The sequence below is a fragment of the Schistocerca piceifrons genome, chromosome 2 (genome assembly GCF_021461385.2).
Source record: "Schistocerca piceifrons isolate TAMUIC-IGC-003096 chromosome 2, iqSchPice1.1, whole genome shotgun sequence".
NCBI lineage: Eukaryota > Metazoa > Arthropoda > Insecta > Orthoptera > Acrididae > Schistocerca > Schistocerca piceifrons.
The window spans coordinates 655,729,568-655,746,445 of record NC_060139.1 but is presented as its reverse complement, the minus strand read 5'-3'; the positions used below and the strand labels follow the sequence as shown (position 1 = coordinate 655,746,445).

Genomic DNA, 16,878 nt, shown 5'->3' with positions numbered 1-16,878 from the left:
TGTGGCCAGTTTGACACCCTGACTCTGCTGCTAACCCGAAAAGACTTTGTCATATATGAATGGTTATGAATACGAATAAAGAGTGATCTGGCTGTTCTTTGTTCCTTAAAATATTTTGAAAATATTTCCTCCTTCAGGAAATATTGTTATATTAGAATGGTGTCCATTAAAGTAAGTTTCTATTTTCATTTTATGTATTAGCTTTCAGGATGTATATAGTTAAAATTGAAGTTAAAAGTATGATTGCAGTTAGTAATAGCAACCTCTTAACTTCAATTACAGTGAGATACTTTTAATGACAACTTTATTACTGAACACTACACACATAAGGGAAGGAACTAATTTTCTCAGGTGGAAAGATGATGTAAGTGGAGCATGCAAGTGGTGATTGGAAATATAATTGCAATGGGTTTTACTTGGCAGACAGTTTTCTTAAGTAAATGCTAATTATCTCTTTCAGACAATAGTTGTAAGAGAAAGTGCTGAACAGATTGTAAAAAGGTGACTTACAGGGGAATATGCTAAGATTTCAGTATCATATCATCTGTATAATAGATATATTAATATTTCCTGATTCAGTTTCTGTCTATGTGTTCGGGGTATTCTCAGGAACTTCTGTAGAGATATTGATAGGGTTTCCACTGATACAATTATTCATGAGTAAGGTTTGTGGACACAGGTCTAAGGCTACCACAATGGCAGTGCCAGACTGGCAGTATTTACTACTACTGGGAGGCCGCTGCAGGATACTGCAGAAACTGTCCAGGAGTAAACAGCTTAAATAGTTAGTTATATGAAAGTGATGATGAGCAGTTGATTTTAATCATAAATCTGTGCAGTGGCCCATAAACAAAATTACATCTGCAATTAAGTCGTCTGGCTGTAGATACTTACTGCAACCCCGAGAAGCTGGGTGTGGGTCGATAGTCAGGTATAAAGAAAAAGTACCATCTGTTTGTGACATTATTTGCCGGTTACTCCTTTGTTCCAAGGACATTAACCTCTATTCCAATAATATGGTGTTACATAAGTGATTCCATTCATGTGGTGGTGTAAGAAATGTTTGCTGCAAATTTAGCAATTTCATGCCATCACATATTTTTGAAACTTCAGAGTAATTTAAAAGTTTTAATGGTATACATTAAATGACAAATTCATATTTTTATTTTTTACTGTTATCAGGTATGGGGCTACCAAACAGTGAGACAACTGAGCCAACCACAGCCTTGGTGAGACGTATTGGTTCTGCTGTGTTGTATGGAGCGTGTTCCTTTCTAATAACCGTAAGTTAGCATGCCTATTGCGAATTGCGGTTTGCTGGTCTCATGTACAGAAAACACATCAAAATTGAGGTTAAGCTTCACTATAAACATACAATAACTAATGATAACAGCATGGTGGTGATAATAAAATTTTGTTGTCTAAAAAATCACACTGAATTACCCCTAGCTGAAATTATCATTTAGTCCTCTGTGTCTTCTACGGAATAGTAGCATTTCTCCAGCAGAATTTACTGTAATCGTATTTTTAGAATCTCTGGCTTCATATTAAACATGTTTTTGCTCATTAATTTATTGTGTATTGGCATCCCCATGTACTGTGAAGTTTGTGCATATGATTAAAACTGATAGGTGGATAGCATCAAATTATTTCTTGTGTTGTATGAATAATTATAATGATCTTCCTCAAATAATTTTTGTGTGCTGTCTAGAATGATCATAATTTCATAAATGTATATGGAGTGAACAAATAAGATTAGCAGGTTCCAAAATAATGGGCGACAAGATTCTTAGTACTGTGCAGTACATATGTGTCTGCTAATTTTTTTCTGCAGTTTCTAATAGAGATACACTATTTGGACTTCACCAGAATGTTATACCATACTTCATGACAGATTTGTAACAACTGTGATGCACCATTTTTCGTGCACTCTTGTTGGCAGAATGTTGTGAATTCCAGCTCAAGTCCCTCAGGGGGCTCAACTCTTGTTAGTATGTGCTTGGCTACTGTGTGGGGCCCCAACCCTTACAGCATTAATCCCTTTCCGCGCTACAAACTTGTGCTTCCAATATCCCTTTTCCCTCTGCCTCTGTCAGGTGGTTCCCTTGGTGCAGACCCTGCTCGGAACTAGTTCATGATTTGGAACTCGAGTTTCCACTTCTGTTGTTTCCTGCGACTTTCCATGAAATAAATGTGGTCCCCATTGTTGGGTTTGGCATGCCACAAATTTTCAAAATTATCCAGAAGTGTGGATTGTGCAGGGAAGGTCGCTCTATATGGTATATGCACCACCTTTGTGCCTTCCCATTTTTGCACCCTTCACTTTAATAAAGTAGTATACCTAAAACCCAGCACTGTAGCCATCCCGTTGTCGGAAGGGTCAAGTAACTATATGATGGTAGCCCACTAACCATGCAGGGATCGCACTTTGTGCCTGAGCTGAAAGCTCCTCGTATATGTCAAGAAGTATGTGTGCATTGTGACTGGGGCATGGGAGCCCCAAGCAACAGATTACTGGCCAGGTAGCTGTTCCTGAGACTGGATAGTGCTCATGAGGACAGGCCCCGTTTGGAGTGGGTGACACCATGGTTGATGAGTTGCAAATGAAGAGTATGAAGTTACCTTCTGCTGGTGGCCATATGGCCCTATCAGCCCCACTAGGACAGTCCTCATTTAATGCAGATAAATACAACCCTAAAACGTTAGCTTTCCTGGCTAGACCATGGAAGGAATGTAGCACTAAGCAGCAAGCAGAGAAATATTCCCCCAATACTTGGTTTGCACGATTGATGGGATTCATTCTTGGCCACATAGCCCTTATTCTTTGTCAAGAACATAAAGGTAAAGTTTGTGAAAGTGGCAGCTATCTCTAAAATAGTGTTTCATCTTTGATCAAAACAGCATCCCCTACCCAGTCACGGGTGCTGTTAGGTTGCAACGAGCTGGGTGACATACCAGTGAATGTCACTACCCATAATAGGACGACATTTTTCACAGAGACCTGGTCTTCAAGTCTGATGATCAACGTGCCAGCAGGGAGTGGCGGGGTGTATGCTTAGTCAGTCATGTCCATAGGGTGCCAAAGGACCAGTGTAGCGATTGTGTCTTCATCTTAGCCTTTGGCGGAGATGAAAAGGTCAAGGTGGTGATACACCAATCCAATGTGAAACTGTGCAGTGCTTGAAATGTTTCAAATTCTGGCACGTGTCTTCATGTTGCAATGCTAGCCCCATCTGTAGGGATTGTGAATGATTGTTGCATGCAAACACTCCTTGTACCACTCCTCCCATCTGTCAGCTGTGGAAAGTAATTCTCCCTGCTCACCAGATTGCACTGTTTTCCAGAGAGGGGAGAAGACTATTAGACTCTGTGAAAACCAACTTACGAAGAGGCCAAGAAGTAATAAGAGCAGTAGCATCCAGAATGTATAACTGTCTCTTACGCTATAACTAAGACATTGTCGCCTCCCTTTGGCAATGGTACTCATGTCCATTACACCCCCAGGACTGTTCGAGCATGCCTGCCCACTTATGGTTGGGGCCTCTCCTCTTGGTTCTTGTCCAACATCTACTTTGGGATCATTGTTGGCTTCCCATCCACCATGGACATTGTCCCTCCCTCCCCCCCCTCCCGCCCTTCCTCCCAGCAGGAGGCAAATACTCTTCATCCAGCTTCTCTTACCATTACCTGAAACTGATTGAGAAAAGTCCTTGCAGACATCCAAAGCCTCTAAAGAGAGAAAGGATAAGACGTTTTCCAAGAAAGATTGTGGTGGCCCCCACACCACACCAAATCTCAGCTTTCCCACTCCTGTGACAGACGCAGAGATCATGGTGGCCCCGGAAGCCCCAGATCTCTCACACAACGGGACCTAGAACCTGTGTGTGTTGATGCAATAATCGCTCAACAAGTGGCAGCAGATGACTCTAGGGCATAACCTGACTCCTTGGTCCCTTTGTGGCCTCACAGTATGTAAACATTATTCTCTGGTGGAATTGTAGATGTTTTTTCCACCACCTGGCTGAGCTACAGTTCTTAAGCACTTCCCCTGCCTTCTGCGTTGCCCTTCAGGAGACTTGGTTTCCAGCAACGTGGACCATGGCTCTTCGTGGATACTGAGGATATTATAAGAATTGTACTGCCTATGACAGGGTGTCACGTGGAGTTTGCACATATGTTCTGGACACCCTATATAGTGAACTTGTGCTTCTTAATACACCTTTGTAGGCTGTGGTTGTTACGATAGGGGCATTTCAGGATATTACCATCTGAAGTGTTTACCTCCTTCCTGATGGTGAAAGTGTCTTGGAACATACTGTTGGCACTGGTTTCTCAGCTCCTCCCACCTTTCCTAATCTTGGGTAATTTCGATGCTCATAACCCTTTGTGAGGTGGTAAAGATGTCGAAAACTCACTGGCACAACTTGACCTTTGTCTCTTGAATACTGGAAGGTAGATGGGGTTAAATGTCGTGTCGACATAAAGGTCACTAGAGATGGAGCACAAGCTTGGATTGTCAGGGAACAGGGAGATCAGCTGTGTCTTTTCAAAGGAATCATCCCAGCCTGGAGAGATTTATAGAAATGACAGAAAACCTAAATCCGGATGGCTGGAATTGGGTTTGAACCATCGTCCTCCCGAATGCAACTCCATTGTGTTAGCCATTGCGCCACCTTGCTCGGTGTATTGAATACTGGTGCCCCCACACTTCAGTGTAGCGCACGAAACTTTCTCGGCCATTCACCTCTCCATCTGCACCCAGCTTCTTCTGCTGTCCAGCCACTGGAGAGTCCACGATGACTTGTATGGTAGTAACCACTTCCCAATCTACCTTTTTCTCCATTAGTGTCAGTCCCTTGGAAGCTTGCGGAGATAGGCCCTCAACGACATTGGCTGGGATGGTTTTGCCTCTGCTGTCACCCTTGGTTCCCCACTGCAAAGAGATACAGATGAGGCATTTCAGAATACAACTACAGCCGTTCTTTCAGCAGCAGATTTAGCAATCCCCTGTTCTTTGAGATTGTGCTGATGGAAGACAGTACCTTGGTGGTCATCAGCAATTGCAGAGAGCATAAGAGATCATAGACGGGCTCTCCAGTGCCATAAGTGCCACCCATCAGTGCAGCACCTTATTGCCTTTAAGTGGCTCCATGCCCAGGACCACTGGCTAAAGGAAAAGGACAGAAGCAAGAAAGCTAAATAGAAAGTTCCAATGATCAGACCACACACCTTCACAGGTCTGGGCAAAGATCAGATGTCAGTACAGATATCATACATCTGCAGGTGTATCTACGAGGGTCAGTCAAAAAGTAATGCCTCCTATTTTTTTTTTCTACGTTTAATTGTCAGGAAATTTAAATGCAATTACATAGGTTGAAAACCACAACATTGAGGATCATTTTGTCATTTTTCAATGTAATCTCCGCCCATCTCTACAGTTTTGGTCCATCTTTGAACAAGGGCATGTATCCCAGCACGGTAAAAATCACAGCTCTGCTTCCTAAGCCATTGACGCACGGATGTTTTGACGGCCTCCTCATCTTCAAAATGAATCCCACGATGAGCTTCTTTTAGTGGCCCGAACAGATGGAAGTCTGATGGTGCCAGGTCAGGGCTGTATGGGGGATGAGGCAAAACTTCCCATCCAATTTTGACAATCTCGTCAGAGGTGTGACGACTGGTGTGTGGTCTTGCATTGTCATGCAAAAGAAGAACATCTGCCATTGATTTTGTTGGGCGAACTCGCTGAAGACGTGCTTTAAGTTTGTTGAGGGTTGTGACGTATTGAACAGAAGTAATTGTGCATCCCTGCTCCAAAAAATCAACCAGAATCACACCCTCTGTAGCCCAGAAAACTGTTGCCATAACTTTCCCTGCCGATCGCACAGTTTTGAATTTTTTCTTCCTCGGCGAGCTTGTGTGACGCCACTCCATTGACTGCCTCTTTGATTCGGGTTCAAAAAAATGCACCCATGTTTCGTCCCCGGTCACAATTTTTTTCAGAAACTCATCTCCCTCCAAACGGAAGCGCTGCAAGTGTTGGGAGGCTATTGTTTTCCTTGCCTCTTTATTCTGATCGGTTAACATTCTTGGAACCCACCGTGCACAAACTTTTGAGTACCCCAATTGTTTAATAATCGTGATCACACTGCCTTTACTAAGAGAAATAATGTGACACTCTTCATCTGCAGTCACCCGACGGTCACCACGAATGATGTCATCAACTTGCTGAATGTTGTGTGGAGTCACTGCACTCACCGGCCTGCCGCTCCGCTTTTCGTCAGTCAACGGTGTTTGCCCTTCAGCTTCCTTACAACGACGAACCCATCGTCTAACAGTGCTGACATCCACTGTCACAACACCATACACCTTCTTCAGTCTTTCATGAATGCGTATGGGCGTTTCACCTTCTGCATTCAAGAATTCAATCACACAACGCTGTCTCAAACGAACATCGATGTCGGCCATCTTATAAACTTCTGCTGTGCTGCCACCTGTTGACACAGAAAGTTACTACTGCAGTGGATTGCAGAAGAAGGTTTGAGGAATGGCGCCAAATTCAAATTTTTCACTTAACTTAATTTCTTTAAGTAGAAAAAAAATGGGAGGCATTACTTTTTGACCGACCCTCGTAGTATTACCTCGGATGGTGGTTTTTACACTGACACAGCTGCTGTTGCCAAATGTTTTGCTGTGCATTATGCTTGAGCCTCTGCATCTGAGAACTATCAATCAACCTTTCTTGTCCTGAAATAGTGGGTAGAGTGAAAGCAATTATTTGTACCTAGAAGCCACCTGGCGCCGAATAACGTTCAATTCAGCAAGTGGGAATTAGTGTCCTAGCCCATTGCCCTGATGCAGCCCCAGGGCTAGACCGCATCAACAACAAAGTGCTCAAGCACCTATTGGTGGAGTGTGTGTCCATATTCTTGCCACCTTTAACCACGTGTAGAGCAAGGTAGATTTCTCCTCACGATGGTTAGAGAGCAACATCATCCTAGTACTGAATTTGGGTAAACTCCCTTTTGAGATAAACTGTTGTTGCCCCTGTTCTTTGAGATTGTGCTGATGGAAGACAGTACCTTGGTGGTCATCAGCAATTGCAGAGAGCATAAGAGATCATAGACGGGCTCTCCAGTGCCATAAGTGCCACCCATCAGTGCAGCACCTTATTGCCTCAGCCTCACCAATGTTCTCTGTAAGTTGCTTCAATGCATGGTGAGCTGGCAGCTCTGTTGGCTTCTTGAGTCTCGGGGTCTTCTGGCTCAGTCCCAGGGTGGTTTACGCCATTGTCGTTCTACTACTGATAATCTGGATTTCAAGGAGTCTGCCATCCAAACAACTCTCGCCTGATGTTAACACCTTTTAGCTGTCTTCTTAGACCTGCAAAAGGCTGAAGACATCACAAGGCAGCGACACAGCCTTCATGCCATACAAGAGTGGAGTCTAGGGGATCCACTCCTTCTCTTTATCCAGAACTTGTCTAATTGTGTTTTCTAGGTTCAGGTTGGTGCCTCCAACAGTTCTCTCCATATCCAAGAGAATAGGGTCCCACAGGGGTCTGTACTGAGTGCCCTCTCTTTTCAGTAGCCATAAAAGGTCTAGCAGCAGCTGTGGGGTCCTCAGTATCACCCTCCTTGTGTGCTGAAGACTTTTGCCTCTACTATTGCTCATCTAGTGTGGATATCACTGAATATTGACTGCAAGACACCATACGAAAGGTGTAAACATGTGTGCTCGTCCATGGCTTTTGGTTTTCAGCTGCCAAGACTTATGTCGTGCACTTACGTTGGCATCCTATCGTTCAACCACAACCTTACCTCAATGACCAATTACTCAATGCTTTCTAGGACTGGTATTCATGGCTCTGTTGATGTAGATTATCCATCTTCGCCAGCTTAATTGAAAGTACTGGCGGAACTTTAATACACTTTATTGCCTGAGTAATACTAGCTGGGTTGCAGATTGCACTACCCTTCTGCATCTTTGCAAAGCCGTGATACAATCCTGTCTTCGTTATGGGACTCTGACATACGGTTTGGCATCGCTGTCAGCATTACGGATGCTGGATCCAATTGTGGCGTTAAGACTTGACAGGAATCTTTCAAACTAGCCATGTTAGCAGCTTACTCTTAGAGGCTGGGGGCCCTCTATTGTGGATCAGGTACCAACACCACCATATCAGGTACGCTACATACATTTGCAGCTCCCCTAAACATCCAAACTGCAGTCTCCTCTTACCAAATACAGAAAGTGATCTCCCACATGGTGGCCCCAATCAGGGATTACAGTCAAAATCTGTGTCCTGTGCCGCCTCTCTGAACTCTAGTTGTTTCCTCCATCACCTCTCCTCTAGGCCCACTCACATAAAACTCCATGGCTCATCTCTCGACCACAGCTTTGTCTTGATCTGTCACAAGTTTTGAAAGACTCAGTTTATCTGAGGCCTTCGGACACCAATTTTTCACCATCCTTGGCACATTCTGGGCTTCAGTAGTAGTCTATACTAAAGGCTCAATGGTTATTGGTCTTGTAGGCTTTTCTTGTACTCATGCAGGACATACTGAACTGCACTCCTTGCCGAATGACTATAGTGTTTTCACTGCAGAATTAATAGCCATCTCTCGTGCTCTTGAGCATATGTTTCTGCTTCAGAGAGCCTTTCCCATTTGCAGCAACTCCTTCAGCAGTTTACAAGCCCTTGACTAGTGTTAACCTCGCCATCCCTTGGTCATGTCTATTCACGATACCTTGTGCGCCCTTGACCAATGCAGACACTCTGTGATCTTCGTCTGAACCCCAGGCCTCATTGGGGTCATGGAGAATAAACTTGCTTATAGCCTGGCCAAACTGGCTACCAGTATATAGACTTGAGTGGTATTCAGTAACAGGACTCTGATCGATATTACACCATCAAGTTTTAGTATCTCTAATACAGAATGGCTCAGTTTGGCTTTGCCAAACTGTGAGTAGTAAGTGGAGACTATGAATCCATGGCAATCCTCCCTGCAGGCCTCTCGCAAGGCATTGGCCATACTTTGCTGACTCATGGTTATCCCCTCCTCCGGGAGGACCCATCCCACTGCTAATGCAGTTCCTGTTTGATAATGGTCCTCATTTCGCTGAACTGTCCTAACCTAGTGTTTTGTGGCAGGCGCTTAATCTCCCTGACTTGCTACCCCTGGTGTTAAGAAACAATGTCTCAGCAGCTAAGTTAATTTTACATTTTATTTTTGAAGGGGCTTTTACTACTCCGTTTAAGGGAGGGCTACTAAACCTTATCAGCCCATTGAGGGGCCCTAAATTAGAGCCTTCAGAAACAGATGCATACAAGATGATACCACAAATGCCTGAAGTGATAATTTTGCAACATGAAGTCACCCAAGCAATTAATTCTACTCACAATTGGAAAGCCCCTGGAAAAGATAAAATAGCAAATTTCTGGCTATAGAAGTTCACCTCAACACATTCACATCCAACTAAATTATTTAACAGTTACATTGCAGACCCATACACATTCCCTAATACACTTACACATGGAATAACCTATCTGAAACCTAAAGATCAAGCAGACACAGCAAACCCAGCTAAATATCGCCCCATAACATGCCTACCAACAATATACAAAATATTAACTTCAGTCATTACACAGAAATTGACACATACAACACAGAACAAAATTATAACTGAAGAACAAAAAGGCTGTTGCAAAGGAGCACAAGGATGTAAAGAGCAACTGATAATAGATGCAGAGGTGACATATCAAGCTAAAACTAAACAAAGGTCGCTGCACTATGCGTACATTGATTACCAAAACACTTTTGATAGTGTACCCCACTCATGGTTACTACAAATATTGGAAATATACAAAGAAGATCCTAAACTGATACAATTCCTAAACATAGTAATGAAAAATTGGAAAACCACACTTAATATCCAAACAAATTAAAATAATATCACATCACAGCCAATACAGATTAAGCGTGGAATATACCAAGGAGACTCATTAAGTCCTTTCTGGTTCTGTCTTGCTCTGAACCCACTATCCAACATGCTAAATAATGCAAATTATGGATACAATATTACTGGAACATACCCACACAAAATCACACATTTGCTATACGTGGATGATCTAAAACTACTGGCAGCAACAAATCAACAACTCAACCAATTAATAAAGATAACAGGAGTATTCAGCAATGATATAAATATGGCTTTTGGAACAGACAAATGTAAGAAAAATAGCATAGTCAAGGGAAAACACACTAAACAAGAAGATTACATATTTGATAACCACAGCGACTGCATAGAAGCGATGGAAAAAACAGATGTCTATAAATATCTAGGATACAGACAAGAAATAGGAATAGATAATACAAATATTAAAGAAGAACTAAAAGAAAAATATAGACAAAGACTAACAAAAATACTGAAAACAGAATTGACAGCAAGAAACAAGACAAAAGCTATAAATACTTATGCTATACCAATATTGACCTACACATTTGGAGTAGTGAAATGGAGTAACACAGACCTAGAAGCACTCAATACACTTACACGATCACAATGCCACAAATATAAAATACATCACACACATTCAGCAACAGAAAGATTCACATTAAGCAGAAAGGAAGAAGGGGATTTATCGACATAAAAAACCTACATTATGGACAGGTAGACAATTTAAGAAAATTCTTTCTAGAACTAGCAGAAACTAACAAGATACACAAAGCAATCACTCATATAAATACATCGGCTACACCACTGCAACTTCATAACCACTTCTACAACCCTTTATATCACATAACATCAACAGATAAGAAGAAAGTAAATTGGAAAAAGAAAACACTACATGGCAAGCACCCATATCATCTAACACAGCCACACATCGATAAAGACGCATCCAACACATGGCTAAGAAAAGGCAATATATATACAGTGAGACGGAAGGATTCATGATTGCAATACAGGATCAAACAATAAACACCAGATATTACAGCAAGCATATTATTAAAGATCCCAATACCACAACAGATAAATGCATACTTTGCAAACAACAAATAGAAACAGTAGATCACATCATAAGCGGATGTACAATACTAGCAAATACAGAATACCCCAGAAGACATGACAATGTAGCAAAAATAATACATCAACAACTTGCCATACAACATAAACTAATAAAACAACACGTTCCCACATACAAGTATGCACCACAAAATGTACTGGAGAATGATGAATACAAATTATACTGGAACAGAACCATTATAACAGATAAAACACCACATAACAAACCTGACATCATACTCGCCAATAAAAAGAAGAAATTAACACAACTAATCGAAATATCCATACCCAATTCAGTAAATACACAGAAGAAAACAGGTGAAAAAATTGAAAAATACATCCAACTGGCTGAGGAAGTAAAGGACATGTGGCATCAGGATAAAGTTGACATTATACCAATTATACTATCAACTATAGGAGTCATACCACACAATATCCACCAGCACATCAACACAATACAGCTACATCCAAACTTATATATACAACTACAGAAATCTGTAATTATGGATACATGTTCAATTACCCGAAAGTTCCTAAATGCGATGGAACTTGTACCGTACAGTTAAAAGGAAGTCACGCTTGATCAAGGTCCGCGTCACTTTCCATTTTTAACCAGACATAACGTTTGAGAAAGATGATGATGATGATGATGATGATGATGATGATGATGATGATGATGATGATGAATTCCGTGGTTTCCACTGGAGAAGTGTGTGTGTGTGTGTGTGTGTGTGTGTGTGTGTGTGTGTGTGTGTGTGTGTGTGCAAATTTTTGCACAATTTGCTAATACTGTGTACTCCCTTAACTAATTACTGCTGGAATTAATTTTTTCATGGTTTTTTTAAAAAAATTGCTGTTGCTACTTCTCTCTTGAAGTCAAGCTGAGAAATAATTTGGTTTCTTGCTTCATTATACAAAATTCAACATTTTTGTATGGCGACATCTAACATCCATGTAAAGAGACACCAGTACCATTTCTTGCTTCTTATTGCAATGTGATAGCATGCTAGATTCTGATCAGTACCTCCCGTATATGTATTATATTTGGCTACCAGTTTTGGTCTGGGAATCATATTTCGCTTTTTTAGTTGCGAGAATCTCTTGACTTTGCCAACTACTTGTGCAGCACATGAAGAGATCATTGTGACAACTGAGTTGTCCAACCACTGCACATACAATAATCCATCATTCTTCTCTATTCGGATCTGGGGGCTCAACAAACACATCACCTTCAATATCGTCATTATAAAGAACCTCCAGTGCCTGAGCAAGAGAGAAACCTCTTCTAAAACAAAAGAGAAAATTTGTCATTTTACTGAGTACAAGCACCTAGCATTGCCATATGGCAACACCGACATTCAAACGGCCTAAATGAACGCAATTTATTCACCTCCAAAGAATATATATTTGAGTATTCAAAGCACAACTATACTAAAAAACCAAATTATATATTGTAAGTTACTGTGTAAACATACATACTCGAACTTGTACTCCATTTTTCTTCATCATTCAGCAGACGACGACTTCCAACACTGCTTACGCCGCAGAATTTAAATGTATTGTTAAAACTGTTACATTGTAGTGATCTTTACAGTCTTGCAGAATGGATTCCAGTGCTGCCAACACAACCCGTATGATGTGGAATCAACTATTTTTAAAAATGTGTTACAAACATTGCCATATGGCAACACATGGCGCTAATGGGTTAATACCGTCTAGTGTCAGTATATTCACAACTGGTTGTCTTCTTGCCTGCATTGAGACATATTTGTAAAATGGTTCTTTATTGCTGGAAATAGTGGTGTTTGTGTATAATTTTCTTTTGCATTATTTTTGAAACAGTCATTCCTAGCATTGTACTTTGTACTGTACAGTTTCTGGAACACTGCAGGCACATCAACAGTTACCACTTACAACAGAGGGGGCTTTTAAAAGACAGTACAAGTCATTTCTTGTTGCAGTAACCTTTACTTTCTGGGAACAATTACTTGAAAGTCATCCAGTATTACAATGTTTCTGGTTCAACTTTTCTTGATTAATTTCATGTAAATGCCACACATTAGTGTGTTTTGGCAAATGGAAATATATGTTTTGCTCCCCATATTACAGGATCTGTGTGTTTCTTCATGGCTGATATTCCCTAATGTTGAATTTTCTGGCTGATTGACTGTGTTGTGCATTGCTTGCATACTTCATTTCTTGAAGAAAAGTTACTTCAGGTGGAGCTTTTTATTAATTATGGTTGTTGCTGTTACCAAGACCTCTTTCACTTATTTATTGTGAAAGCATACCCTTCTATTATATTGACTAGTTATACAAGGTAAATAACCTAATACTAGGCCAGCATGATAGTTAAGGACTCCGATCAAATTGTTGGAGTCCAGGGTGGTCTTCAGGATCTTGTGAACTTGCATAAATTCCAACTCTTTCTTCATCTGAGTGCCACAAGCATTTGCCCTGGCTTATTATTAGGTACATAAAAGTCCACTTGCCATCATTGCCTCTACGGATCTGCCATCTTCATACTTGTAACACAACTCACATTAACAGCATGTTAGAGGAGGGATGGGAGTGAGTAGTGATGTTACATGCTGTTCCTGTATGTTTATACAAATAACACTTGAGACAAAGCAACTTGCCTGGGTCGAGAGCATTTCTTGCACAAATAGCAAATGTCATACAGGATTTGCAATGGTGTGTCATCTCACATTTGAATTTGGCTCAGTATTGCCAATTTATTTACAGGGTGTTTCAAAATGAACATGCCAGTTGTAAGGCATTGTAGCATTTATTACATTCAACTCAAAATTGTAAATAATACACAACATGAAAGAGCAACTCAGACAGTTTCATTTGTATGTCTGTATGCAATGGGAAGAGTATGGAATGACAGAGTGCCTGAAAAATATGTTGAACGAGTGTGAGTCTTTCATGCTTAGCCCCAATAAATATCCCCACACAAAGTTTATGGGCCTCTCTTTTTCGGTGAACCAACAATAACTACTGATTCTTATCCTGATGTGCTACAGCTATGGCCTGTGCCTCATTGGGAAGAAGCTGAACAACACATCTTTATTTGGGAGCAAGATAGTGTGCCGCCTCACTGTCATAACTTGATATGCGACTGGTTAAACAAAGTTCTATCTGGCTGGCGGATTGGGTGCAAGGGACAGGTCGACAAACAGCATTTTTTGCGTGTGCCTCTGATACCAGCTGATCTATCCAACTTTAGAAACAGTGTTTTTGTAGTAGTTACTCTTCACACATTGATCGAGGTTTTAGAGCAACTTGCCTGTTGACTTGACGTGTGATCGGTGTTCACACTGAATAATTGTAAGAAAAAGTGTTTGTAGCACATATTACTTTCACCTTACAATTATAAATAATACACCAAATGAAAGAGAAACACAAAGCCTTAAAACCCATATATTAATTTTGAAACACCTTTCAGTTTGATTCTACCATGTATAAGCACACGCCATGGATAAATCCATATTACTACATATAAGTCGGTGTGCCTTGGTTCACTTGAAACACTTTGTTCCCATGTCACCTGTAATGGTTATGGTAACTAATTAGAATTAGAATTCTGTGAGTGGTTCCTTCACACACCATCTTGTTGATGGGTTTCCTGTTTTGTTCCCCGTCAATGCCACATTTGGACAAGATATCATAAATGTATAGAATGCATGTGGGCACATGCTAATCTCTGTGGATATACAAAATACTGATTTTGACTTGATGTATTGGGCGATGATATTGGTGTTCAGTTGATTGTCCCACAGGCACTACCCTCGACTGACTGAACCAGCATCTGTGAACTGATGGAGAGACGTGCTGCATCTATCCTTCACAGTTTAGTGCACATTGTAATTCATACCTTAAGGAGCTGCAGTTCACTTGAGTTTGATTTTATGCTAGTTTTTAGACATTATGTTCAGTTTTTTTTTGTGACAAAATCTTTGCTGACTGCATTTGAAACAAGAAGGGATCAAACTGACATTTCAGTGTGTTAAAAAAAATTGTTTTTGCTTGTTTTCACAGCAGAAAAATCCAACAAGGTATGAAGGGACTTAAGTACTATAAAAGTTTGGACTAAATCAGTGTTTAATTGGTATTTTGAAAGGAAAAACTTAATTATGTTACCAAATCTGTTGATTAATTTTTTATTTCAGCCTAGCGTGTGTTGAGCAGGTGAAGACTGAACGAGGTATAGAGAAAAAACTATTTCAATCTTTCAGAAAAATTGAATGTCACATTAAAGTGGGCGATACCTCATTGTGCTTGAGATGGAAAATTTCAACTTGCATGTCTTGCCAGATGCAATGCAAAAATGAGTTGCATAGTGGAATGGAAAAGTGGGCATATTAATTATATTCTGAAGGCCCAGGAAGACCAATAAATGAATCATAGAAATGACAATAGGCAATTAAGAGGAAAAAGTGGGTGTATAACCAGAAGAGATGTTGAAAAATGGAGCAAAGAGAACATTTGGTGGATTCCTGGTGATAAGAGAGGACCTATCTCCAATTTAAACTCTCTTGCAGTTATGACTTCAGTAACTCCTGTCCATTCTTGTAGTCACTAGTCTCCTTGCTTTGGTAAAGGACGAAAAAAATTATGGGATAGGCAGGATGTGACTGCATGTGAATCTGCTCAGGATCGTAATAAAGTAGTGTACTGGATTTCGTCTCTTATGCTTCAGCATTTGGCATACTTGCTCTAGTTACTTTCCTTTTTTGATAATTTGCAGAAAGTTGTGTTTTTTCTCTGTCAACATAATGCATTCAACATTAAATTTTTTGAGTGCTCTCTATGTTAAATAAGTTTTTATTCTGGAACTTTGCTGCATTATTGTGAATATTTTGAAAATGAACTGTTACAGGTGGTAAACAAGAATGTATTGACAACTTATGGATTTCCTTCTGCTCAAGTTCTTGGTCTGGGTCAGATGGCTGCTACCGTAGCAGTACTCATTGTTGCACGGAGCATCAATGTGCTATCTTTCCCTCCATTTGATAGAGGCATCTTTCGTAAACTATGGCCACTGCCCCTAATTTACATGGGAAATGTTGTCTTTGGGCTCTATGGGACAAAACAACTTTCCTTGCCAATGCTTACAGTAAGTATCATTTTTTGTGTGTTAAATATCTGATAGGATCATTATGTCTACAAATTTCATGAAAATAATGAAAATCACAGGTTTTCTTCCAAATGTATAGCAGTAGATCAATCATTATTCTTCAGGCCATGTGATAAGAAAGCTCAAAGTGGACTTTTGCATTACTAGCTTATTGTTATTTTCATATGTACCATATTGCACAAGATGATCTATTCACTCAAGGTCTGATGCTTAACTGTGCTGTTCCTTGATGAAAGAAATGATTATATATTTATCGTTGTAGGTGACAAAACAGTGGGTGCATCATAGGTAAAAAATAATACTTTCACATTTCTCTGTGTGCCTGACAATTATAGCCCGGTAGCAGTATCGTGCAGTGCATAGTAAAGATTCCTAATTTACTATACACAACCTCCCCCCCCCCCCCCCCCCCCTCTCTCTCTCTCTCTCTCTCTCTCTCTCTCTCTCTCTCTCTCTCTCTCTCTCTCTCTCTCTCTCTCTCTCTCTCACAGACAGACAGACAGACAGACAGAGAGAGAGAGAGAGAGAGAGAGAGAGAGAGAGAGAGAGAGACTACTATTGTAATGAGTATGTAGTGGCCATCACTACAAAGTAATGTTAATAGCCACAACGTGTATGGTATCTAGTACTATTCATGACTGTTGAGAACAGCATTGTATAAGAATGAC

General features: G+C 40.6%; 1 protein-coding gene across 5 annotated transcripts in view; it reads left to right on the top strand.

Annotated features, from left to right (window-relative positions):
* The window catches only part of LOC124774256 (UDP-sugar transporter UST74c), a 134,600-nt gene that overhangs the window by 111,360 nt on the left and 6,362 nt on the right, over nt 1-16,878 (top strand). For all 5 annotated transcript variants that reach the window (XM_047249465.1, XM_047249467.1, XM_047249468.1 and 2 more), the window contains 2 exons: nt 1,183-1,283; nt 15,953-16,189. In XM_047249465.1, the coding sequence (XP_047105421.1) occupies nt 1,183-1,283; nt 15,953-16,189 (338 nt within the window). The remainder of the gene's footprint in view (nt 1-1,182; nt 1,284-15,952; nt 16,190-16,878) is intronic.